We start from the raw sequence: 11,707 nt of genomic DNA, 5'->3' as shown, positions 1-11,707 counted from the left end.
GCCTACATGTACATGTATCATCGTTGTATACATCAATAAGTACTTACAAGAAATGTGTGTACTTATGCACACGTGTGTTTCATGCATTGAACAATGCCTGTGTTTATGAAATTGTTGCACATCAGCATGTGTACAGTCGTAAAGAAAGCTAAACACTATTGCATTACTATGACTGAATGAGTGATGAATGCAGTGATGGCGAATAATACTGGCGATCACTAAATGTTGCCCATGAATGACTGGCACGGCTACAAAGCAGAAAGACATGCTGAATTATCGGGCTCTTTTGGCCGCTATAGACAGGTTAAAATCTACCGCGGGAAACAAAATTTGTGGCTGCTGGCCGCGTTGGACAGGTGGCCGCTATACACAGGGTCTTTAACAGGGTTTTTCTCTTACGGGGATTTTTCAGTGGCCGCTATAGACAGGTGGCTGCTATAGACAGATGGCCACTAAGGCAGGTTTGACTGTATTCCTATTTAAGAAAAGTAGTACAGGCAAATTGCACTGTAACAAATGTGATTTGTACAAGATTTTACTGTTGCCAAAAGATAGTTGTGGTACAGATTTTTTGAACACATACAGGTATGTCTCTCACTCAATATACATGTAGTGAGCTATTTTCAAAGACACATCATATGATTTTGCAAGAGGAGATGAAGTGTTGAAGTCATTACAACTGTATTTCCCTTATTTGCTTTGTGCGCTCCTAGAATGTAAAAGAACGGTGGTGGGGGATGATATTGTACTCAGTTTGGGATGATATTGTACTTGGTGGTTTCACTGAAATTACAAATGCAAGTTTACAAAAGTATTTTTCAAAATACTCTGTATTTGACACAAGCACAAGCTAACAAGAGGATTCTCTCACTTTGAAAGTTTGGCTAAATTTGTCAGGACCATCCTTTAATGGTGCTTCATGTTGACACAAGCACAAGCTAACAAGAGGACTCTCTTACTTGAAAGTGGGACTAAATTTGTTGGGACCATCCTGCAATAGTGCTTCATGTGAGTATGATACTAGTAATGTATTCATGAAGCAATCTTTGAGTGTATGTTTCAATGAGATTTCATTACAAGAAGAAAATTGTCTAGGTCCTGTCAATCCCATTATGACAGGGTTCACTTTAGTTAGGTTTTCTTATGAGGGGATTAAATGCGAGTATGGAATTCATCACAGAATCAATATGATTTTGTATCATGAAAAATGTGTCTTTCAAAATAATTAGTTTCTCAGCAAGGAGGGTTTTTTTTTCTTGGTCAATATGCAGGGGCCTCACACACATGTATGTAGTGTTTAAACTTTAACCTTTCTACAAATATGACATATTTGTCACTTTGATAAGGCATGTCGTATCTATTTTCCAGGGGACAAAGTCAAGTTTTCAACATTATAGTTTTGGGAGATTGTCACTGTAGAAACCATGTGTGTTGTATGTAAAAAGGCTGCATTTAGTGTCAATTGTCTTCCGGTGCAAAACATGTCTCTTGCCTTACCAGAAAATATACATTTTTTATATACAGTATCATATTATAATGTAACATGAAATCACAAACATATCTCTGTCATGTAGTGCATTGTTTATTTATGTTGTCACACTTTTTGTTCCTCTGGTATGTTTAAAGATGTGCCAGTATTCTTGCAGTCAGCACAATCTGTGAACTAATTTTGCTACCAAGACCTTTGTCAATAGAATGAACTCCTGGTATAACCAACTCCTCAAGATCAGTGAAATTACTTTTGTTATTTTAAAATATTTGTATATCGGGTTTTGACAGACAGTAGATTTTAAAGGATCTATGAACTATAGGAGAGAAAATTATTTTGTCGTGCAGAGAGGTTGTTATATCAGTACATTGTATTCATTGTAACAAGAGTCAACTGTACTATCTTTTTGACTTTACATGATGTACAAAACATGTAGTCACATTTTGTAATGAGAAAATAAAATGTATAGTGTATTTGTACTGTTTGTATTTATCAATGTGTGATTAGGTGTTTTTGTGTGTGGTTCATGGTCATAATGTTCGTATCCAGAGATATTAATTGATCAAATCAAAACTTTTTGAAGGGTGTTACCCAGAGCAAAGTTTTTGTTTGGAGTAGTTGAAGTTGAATAATGTTTGAACTCTGATCAAAAGAAAAGTAAAATTGTAAACAGTATGGATGCAAAGACAATCCACAAAACCATGTTGAAAGCACCAGGATTTGGGGGATGGTTAAGTTTGAAGAAAAGTTATGTCTTTTACAGTGCATTCAAAAAAAAAAAATGAGTTTACACAGTCTTGTTTGGGGCAACGTCAATTTGTTAGGAGATTATTCTGACTGGGACCAGGGACCCAGTAAGATAAAGAAAAAAGTGAAAACATATTTAGCATTGGCCATGTCATTCATACAGGACAAAAACACATTTCAGACAAACAAACTTTGACACATAGTATATAAAGTTATATTGTATTTACAAGGACAGTTCAGTGCACTTTCTCAGATGACAGCAGGGTATCTATTCACTGCAATACATTCCGACCTCTCCTATCTGGCCTCCCTCTATCTGGATCTCTGTATTATTAGGAGGTAATCTCACTGTGATTTTTTTTTTTTTCAATCTAATAACTAGGAAAAGGGAGATTCCAAACTCAAAAGAAATTCTTGTACAAACTCGCATGAATTTCATATTATTCCCTAGCCTGACCAGATGCTGTGTACCGGTACATGCTGCGCACAGCAACAGAGCTGTTTATACAGTGTACTTAATCATTCCCTACATAGAATTAACATACATTCTCATTAGATTTTCATCTACATAACATGCATTTAGACATTCATTACCCCCAAATCACAGCAAGAACAGGGACAGAAAATTGTTCGCTAAATCAGGGTATGGTACAGGCGATCGTTCATTGGGCAAATTATCAGAAATTCTGAACGGAGACCAGCTGACGAGGATGTGACATGATCAAGCAAAATTGATACATGTACATGTACCTGCCATTTGGTAGCAGTTGCGTGTGTAAAACATCAAGTCTCCCATATCCAGCCAAATCCCTTATCCAGATGAGCGCTGGTCCGGACATGTCCAGATGGGAGAGGTCGGACTGTACATGAATAGGATTTGCCAACTCGTATCATGGCAGTGAAGTATGGTGATAATATTTGTCACATTATATACAGTACACATATTCATCAGTACACATAGACTCTATGAATATTTAACAGGAGCGGATCCAGGAATTCCGTAAAGGGGGGCGCAAACGATTTTTCTGGTGCTACTTCCAGGTTTCATCTCAATTTCTTTCTTTTCTTTTGTTTTAACAACAAATAAAGAGGGGGCGCGGGCCCAGTGTGCCCCCCTCTGGATCCGCCACTGTTTATATTATATCAGTATATCATAACTTCTTCAAAGGTGTCATGACCATTTTAGATTGCAAAGTTCAGCAATAAAGACTGCCTGATATTGACTACAATCTAGCAATGAACAGGTAAACTTGCATATTGTAAAGGTGCCAATTTAAAGTGTTGAGTTCTGTCTGACAACAACAACATCTATGGTATCTAATTTGCATTTGACAAAAATTCAACTACAGTAAACCTTATGTAAATTGGCATGCACAAGACTGGAGAAAATCTGTTGACCTTAAATGGAACTCAACAAATGAAAAATACAAGAAAGGAAAAATTCTGTATCAGATTATAACATGGTGCTGACTTGTGCAATTTGTTGACTTTGCAGCGTCAGTTTACATGAGATTTACTGCACTTGCTTTACTTATCAGATGGTTCATTCCTGACACAAACTCATCATGAATTTCTCAGGCACAGATTTGAGTTCCTGCAACACTTTAAATGGTTCACATATTTATTTTTCGTGATGTTTTGGAGATTAACAATCTTGGATGGCGTATGGATTAAATGAATTCGAACAGAATAAATGATACAGCAGGAGGTTATGGCTTCTACATACCTCTGGGCAGTTTTATAGGTGAGCTTTCATCCACTCCTGTGGACTTTGTCACACCAAGATCACTTTGCTTGAGAAAGTTGACAGTAATGGATGAAAGCTCACAAACAAAAATTGCATAGGGCTGGTAGAAGCTGTAAATTCCTGTTGCATTATCATCCCCAACAGGGTGCATCTTGACTGTTGATAAATAAGAGACACATTCATACCAGTCTGATATCAGAAAATTTTCACTGCATCAGTGATCCTTAAAACTTGCAATCCCGTGAAAAGTTATGAAAGGACTTCTCGCATAAAGGACGCCCAAACATCGGAGCTATGAAGTGAGGCAGACTTCCAGTCATGGACTATGGTAACACGACAACGATAAGAGTGACATTAATTGTTCAGATGGTATCGCTCAGAAGGTGACTGTGTCCATGATGAGGATTTTTGTGTCGATGAGATCTTTCAGCCAGCGTTCCCTGAATCTTGACAGGCCGGGTTGGTGGACAAGTCGGTTGGTCTCGAATACATAGTACACAGAGACGGTAGATGTCTGCAAAGGGAGAAGATCACATGATTCTTTCAGTGCAAAACCAAATCTTTCAATTCCTGAAGAAAAAAAGAAGAATGCATATCGTCACTGGGGTGACAAGGCCTTGTATCTCAAATTTTGGTGAAAAGTACTTTTTTGGATTAATGGTCAGGTAATCAGTTAAGTGATGTCTTGTCCAAATCCCAGCTGCCTTACCCCCAAAATGAAGCCCACCATGCCATGTCAAAAAGAAAGGCTATCCCATTCGATGTAATGCTTTGGCTGCCATGTTTTTTGTTTTTGTTTGTTTGTTTGGTTGGTTGGTTGTTGTTGTTGTTGTTGTTGTTGTTGTTGTTGTTGTTGTTGTTGTTGTTGTTGTTGTTGTTGTTGTTGTTGTTGTTGTTGTTGTTGTTGTTGTTGTTGTTGTTGTTGTTGTTGTTGTTGTTGTTGTTGTTGTTGTTGTTGTTGTTGTTGTTGTTGTTGTTGTTGTTGTTGTTGTTGTTGTTGGGTTTTGGTTTTTTTTTTTTTTTGCTCTCCTGAACATTTGACATTTTTGAGATACAAGGTCTTACTGCCCCAGCAATGATAGGTATCTTTGAGACATGAATAAGAATGCACTTATTTCATCTATAGGAGCACAATGTTGCACCTACAATGTACCTGGAAAGGAATTACTGCAGTTGATCAAAAGAATGACAAAAATAAGCACATTGGCCTATTGAGCAACACAAATTAAACATGTAGAGATGTATTGAGATGGGAAACTGTGAGACAAAGTATACAAACTTTAATACTCCTGGGAAAACTCCCTCCAAATGCCTAAAAATTTTCAGAGAATAACAAATCTATAGTAAATGAATAAAGATGCACCTAAAAATAGTTCAAATGCATTCAAAAACAGATGATATATATACAGAATCGTGTAGTACACATTTTGCAGGATGGTTATGATAAACATGCGATTCACTGGGTGTGGCACAGGTGTGAGGCAACTGTACTGAAATGCAGCAACAAATTTGCAAGAGTGCTACATTTTAGTCATGACAACCCAACTCCCAACACCACCATACGAAATCGGGTTTGATCTATATCTGTTTCTTACCTTGGGTTTGATCTTGGACACCTCAATTGTGAAATATACACATGCTGTTGCGCGGGGAATGGGTTTCCTGCGAGTTGGGACGCTCCATCGGACCTGGTAACGGTATTTCTTGGAGTACTGGTCATCCTCTTCCCGCAGGAAATCAATACAGTAGAGCCAGCTCTGGTCATACTCCCAGGTCTGTAAACGTAAACCACAGCATACACTCATTGCCATTGAGAAAAACATGTGGAACAATGATGGTTACACTTGTGAATTGTTCTACTCTGTATAAATGATTGTAATGATGGTGATAATATTAATAATGACAAAAATAATGGTACAGTGTATAGAATAGCAGCTCATTTTCAAACAGCACATTTTGTAACTATGGGGAAATGTCAATGTGCTTAAAATCAAACTGTTGAGAACAAAATGATGAGAACAAAACACTTCATCTAGTTGGATCATGACCAGCTCTGCCCATTGTGAATAGAACTAAATGAGATTCTCCTGGTGTGATAAATTTTCAAAGAAACAAACAATTTTCAGAGTTGTCATCAAAATACATTTTCTGGTACTATCCATTCAGGTTTTGAAAGTTCTCACCAGTGGCAGTCTCGGAATCTTTTAAAAAACGCTTAAAATTTCATGTAAATTGTAAGTTGTAATTATGAATCCAAGTCTATATGTAAGGACTGTGTCTGTTATTGCATGTCACACATACAATGTACATCCTCTACAAAATTTAGCACTTACTACACAGCACAGAAAACAATAATGGGTTGATATGATTTGCCTAAGAGAGAGAGAAAGAGGGCATGATGAGAATATGGTGAATAGACTCACCTTCACAAATTCATCAATCTTCTTCTTGCCTACATCCACTGTGAAATCTTCAATGGAAATCCATTCAATGTTTGGAATCTCATAGTCCTCAGTCTCTCGAAAGAGCAGACTGTCATATGTTTTTACTGATGAGACGGGCCGACTGAAAACTTCTGTTGTGTCACCAAGATCCGTCACAATCCGTTTACGTGCATTGTCAATGACACGGTCCACAAGGGCATGTGCCTGTAACTCCAACTCTGTGGTCGTCATACCTTAGTGACTTGTCCTAGACAAAATAGAAATTGTAAGAAATCAATGGCATTTTCTAATCGAGATCAAAGAGCCTACTTAGGATCTTTGTTGCGATCATCTCTTGGATAAAATATTTTTGTATATGTCAAATTCAATGATATTCATGAGTTGAAAATTAATACTGGATTTTTAGGCAGTTATAGCTAAGCACAAAATGAACAAATATCATGATTTACACAAGAGCCACCATCTGATGAGCAGTATGATGACTAGACTCTGCATAAGAACTTGAAGCTTGAAGAAAATAGATCTAAACCTTTTCCACTTTTGTTCACCATTATGTGGTTACTGCTGCTGCATGCTGCTATTGGTAATAATCGTAAACTGTAACTACTGATGGGCAATATGTCAATATTACTACTAATTTAATTCCCGGCTGCTGCAGTTGCAGATGGTGGTAAGATCACAAATCAAGATAGATTATTTTCATATGCAGCCTTTCACCATCAAAAGAAAACCACTTGTAGGGAGTTTGACGGAAAATAGATTTCTTTGCAGCAGCCTAATAAATTTGGTATCAACAGAAAGCTTGTCAAAAAAAAAAAGAAAGAAACACAATGGTGTTTAAATCAGCTTTATTATTATATCTTTAAATTTGACCGAGATATGCAGGTTTCAATATTTTTTGTAGTGAAATTCATTCTGTAAATTTTAGAAGTGAAACAGTGAGTTATGACTATTGTCCAATGTATTGAGTCTTTGACAGACTTTTTCCTGTTGCAGAGCTCTACAAAAATGTGATATCATTGGAAAGCTCGTCAAAAAAGAAACATACTGGTGTTTAAATCAGCTTAATACCCTTAAATTTGACTTATGCAAGCTTTATCATCGGTACAGCTTCTTTTTTTTTTCTTGTCGGCGAGTAGCGACAATTTCCCAAAACACTTGAATGTTCATAAACATTTTCCAGTTGCAGCTACATCTAACAATATTTATTTGGTATCACTGGAAAGCTTGTCACAAAAGTAAGAATGGTGTTCAAATAAGCTATATATAGGCCAAGATAATTACATCTTTCTCTGAACTTAGTGAAGAGTTGTATTAGTTTAACGATGTTTCTTGTGAACTTGTTAAGTGATATCTTGTTGAAGTTTTCCAGTTGCAGAGCTCTATTTGGTATTAAAGAAACAATGGATGTTTAAAATAGGATATATACCTTTTAATCTGACAAAGATACATGCATGTTTTATCACCATTATACATTCTGTAAAGTTTGATAGTGGAATGAGGAGTATAGCTATTGTTTTCCAGTGTATTGTATTATTTGTAACTTGGACTCTTTCTATTTACAGCTACATAAATGGACACAAAAAGCATGTCAAAAAGGAAATACACTTGTGTGAAAAATGCATGAAGGGAGGTTATTACCAGCCTTCCCACCGCATCGCCCCCCCCCCAAAAAAAAAAGAAATTAAAAGAAATAACAAACAAAATAAAGCAAAACAAAACCACAGACCCCAGTTTTGTGAGCAATGCCCCACCAAAGCCCAAAAAAAAAGACAATTAATAAACATATAACAAAATATCAATAAGATTAGCCATGATCATTGTATGACATAGACCTTATATGAGTAGGTTTCAAAACCTATTCAAAATACAAACTCATATTTGTTAATGAAGACAAATCATAATCTGCCCATCATGTTGACGATACAAAACCCACACCGGCGGCCCTAACCGCACTGACACGTTCCTGGTTATAGCGCCCGGGGATATGGCGGCCCGAACACTTCATGATCGGACTGCGCACTGCGCGCCAGTAACACGCACAGCAACAAGGTGCAACATGCTCAGAAAACTTAAGACTTTCATAACATACTACTTTTCCATACCTTTTTCCACTTTCTAAATATTATAGATCTTGGACGATTTTCAACAGAATTATTGATGTAAAAATGGGTGTAAAAGTCTCATCAAAACAATCTTTCGATTTGCATTGCGAAAATGTAGACAGTTATGCAGTGAGTAGTATCATTCAAAAGCGTAATGTTTCGAGTACGGTACACGATGCATTTCATAACACATTCGAAGGGTACCCCTACAGTAAGTGGTATGACGTCAAAGTTCAAAGGTTTTAGCAGAACATTTCCCAAAATGGCGACTTCCGTGCAATGGAGACATCGCGCGAATGGCCAATGTAGAGTAAATTTTATTTTCAAAGTTTCGTTTTCAGCTTTTGCAAACTAATTTCGTCAAAACTAATATGATATTTGAAAACTTCTACTCCTTTGCTGCTTGAGGATGAATTTAGAAGATAAAAGATGAAGAAATGTGGACGTTACAACAGATTATCATAACCTGGTTTTCAAATGTTGTTTGTTGTTTGTTGTTGTTTGCATGAGCCATGCAAACAACAACAACATCCTCTACCCACTCCAACATGGCTTCAGGGCAAAGAAGTCTTGCGAACTCCAGCTCATCAGTTTCATCAGTGACCTGATAAACAACATGGAGGAGAACAAGCAAACAGATATCATCATCACAGACTTCAGCAGGGCCTTCGACAAAGTTGGACACAAAAGACTACTTCACAAGTTGCAGTACTACGGAGTAAGAGGCCATAACATCAGATGGATAACAAACTTCCTCACAAACAGAAGACAGCGAGTCGTCTTAGATGGAACTACCTCATCTGAAGTGGAAGTTGAATCTGGAGTCCCACAAGGATCAGTCCTTGGACCCTGTCTCTTCCTCTTCTATATCAATGACCTGCCCACAGACATGTCCACGTCAGTAAGGCTATTTGCAGACGATACCATCATGTATATGACCATCCAGTCAGATGAAGATGCCAGGCTCCTACAAGAAGACCTAGATAAACTCAGTAAATGGTCAAGTGACTGGCTGATGGAACTCAATCCCCGTAAATGCCACGCAATAACAGTCACCAGAAAGAGGACTAGACATCATCATCAATACACTCTGAATGGCATAGTCCTGGACACTGTCACATCTGCCAAATACTTGGGCATCACAATTGAAACCAACCTCAAATGGAACCAACACATCTCTAACATTTGCAAGAGGGCAAATAACACCCTGGCTTTCCTCCGACGTAATCTACGCATCCACTCAACCCAACTCAAGACGACAGCGTACCAGGCACTTGTGCATCCTCTTGTTGAATATGGATGTTCAGTTTGGGATCCCTACACAACTGGATGCATACAACAGCTGGAAATGATCCAGAGACGCGCTGCACGATATGTGACCGTGCACCTCAAAACGAACATAAAGTCGCACACACTGATTTTGCGTGAGGACTGCAAATAAGTGAAATGGGTCAACCTAGCCGAACTTGACTTTTTCATATTTTCTGAAAGAGCGGGTCTTCTTTTACATTATGCTAAAATTTGGTATCATAAAACGGGCAGGAAAGTGTGTTTTCTTTAGCAGTTTATCTCGAACATTTTTGGTAGAATAGTGTGATTAGGTGTGTCTTTAGAATCCCTTTTTCATTTCTGAAAAACCTTGTCCGCACTCTTCACTTTCAACTCTAATAACTTTTGAAAGAATAGTGCTACTGCTTTGAAAGTCGGCATTAATTATGGACAGAATGTGTTTATGGGGCATGCTTAATTTCAGTTTAATCTGATAATCCCTTCATTGTTATTACTCTGGTGGTTTACTTCCTTTTTTTTTTGTCCTATTCATCGCACAGCCAGCACGGTTTGGCAAAGATTAAGCGCTTGAATAGACACTGTACTTCAGAGCCTCTTTTCTCAGTTCACACTTTTCCTGAGTTTGTGCTTTCTTTCCAATATTAAGATAGGTTAGGAGAATCCATTTGATTTGAGTTATACATCATTTTAAAGCTTAAAGTCTGCTCTTTCAGAATATGGTCTTAACTAAAAATTCATGTCTGGCGACTTTTTGTTTGTTTTGAGGTGCAGGGTCACATATGTGCTAAACCGGTATCATAATACCTCAAGCGTGTCAGAAATGCTCAAACAACTTGGCTGGCCTTCACTTCAGAAAAGAAGAGAAGTCTCCAGGCTGACCATGTTGTACAAGATGCACAAATCACTGGTAGACTTCAACATGGACCACCACCACATCCACCCCATCACAAGACAAACAAGAACAGTTCATCCATATGGCTATCTGGTCCCCATCTCCAGGACAGAACAACACAAACAGTCCTTCTTTCCTCGCACAGTACGGCAGTGGAACAGCCTGCCCCAAGAGGTCATCCTGGCACCGTCTGTGGAGGTCTTCCGTCATCGCCTGACGGAAGATGTGGAGTAAATCGAGCAACGGGTTTTTACTTGCACCATGTAAATAACGCACCTTGCATTCAGGTACTGCACACTCGGGTGCCCTTGTGATATGCACACACGCATTTAAATCTGCAAGAATCTTCAGGATTGAAGGAGGCAGAATATACAGAAGAAGAAGAAGAAGAAGAATGTTAGCAGATACGATAGCGCGAAATGGCAATCCGTCGAACTCCCTACCACGAAGGCACGATAGTACCAGTGACCACTAGGCCACTCGGGTAGATTATCAAAATTTATGACATAGAAAGCAACTTTTGCTTTACGTCACTTAAATGACTACAAACATGATAAATAGGAAATTGTGGCCCAATTAACATGTAATAGTAATAAGTCAGATCCTAGGCCTGGAGTGAATGTAATTTACAGATCTATCCTATTCCTATCCGTGCCGCCGCGGCCGCAACAATCCATGGGTAGCCTATGGCATTACAATGAATAGGGCTGTAGCCTGTATTACCGACGGAAAAACCAAGGGGTGGGACTACATTTAACAACCCATTTGCTGTCGAAATGGTGATGTCAAGAACACAATGGAATGTAACAGGATACACAGAATCAACATACGAAGACTACACCTGAGCAAAATATACATTAAATGTTCATTCCACACACCTCGTTCACGTTGTAGATCTGACGAAGTAATAAGACAGGGAGCGAATGTTTTTCTTACCTTTTTCTTGTGATGTTGATAGTGGTTGCTGTTAACAACATTGCCAATCAGAAAATC

General features: G+C 38.2%; 1 protein-coding gene across 3 annotated transcripts; it reads right to left on the bottom strand.

Moving 5' to 3' along the window:
- Positions 1-2,427: 2,427 nt before the first annotated feature.
- On the bottom strand, positions 2,428-11,687 carry LOC140244275 (A-kinase anchor protein 14-like). Of its 3 annotated transcripts, none has more exons than XM_072323918.1 (4): positions 11,651-11,687; positions 6,407-6,674; positions 5,579-5,758; positions 2,428-4,497 (listed from the first exon to the last, which is right to left on the bottom strand). In XM_072323918.1, exons 2-4 carry the CDS (start codon positions 6,656-6,658, stop codon positions 4,360-4,362), a joined length of 570 nt encoding a protein of 189 aa, XP_072180019.1. In that variant the 5' UTR covers positions 6,659-6,674; positions 11,651-11,687; the 3' UTR covers positions 2,428-4,359. The 3 variants fall into 3 exon arrangements, with proteins under 3 accessions (XP_072180019.1, XP_072180020.1, XP_072180021.1); XM_072323919.1 differs by lacking the exon at positions 11,651-11,687 and adding an exon at positions 11,593-11,644; XM_072323920.1 differs by lacking the exon at positions 11,651-11,687 and adding an exon at positions 11,438-11,484.
- Between the last annotated feature and the right edge of the window lie 20 nt (positions 11,688-11,707).

This window comes from Diadema setosum, chromosome 21 (genome assembly GCF_964275005.1).
Source record: "Diadema setosum chromosome 21, eeDiaSeto1, whole genome shotgun sequence".
NCBI classification, from domain to species: Eukaryota; Metazoa; Echinodermata; class Echinoidea; order Diadematoida; family Diadematidae; genus Diadema; species Diadema setosum.
The sequence above is the reverse complement of the archived record's forward strand: the minus strand, read 5'-3'. Positions and strand labels throughout refer to the sequence as shown.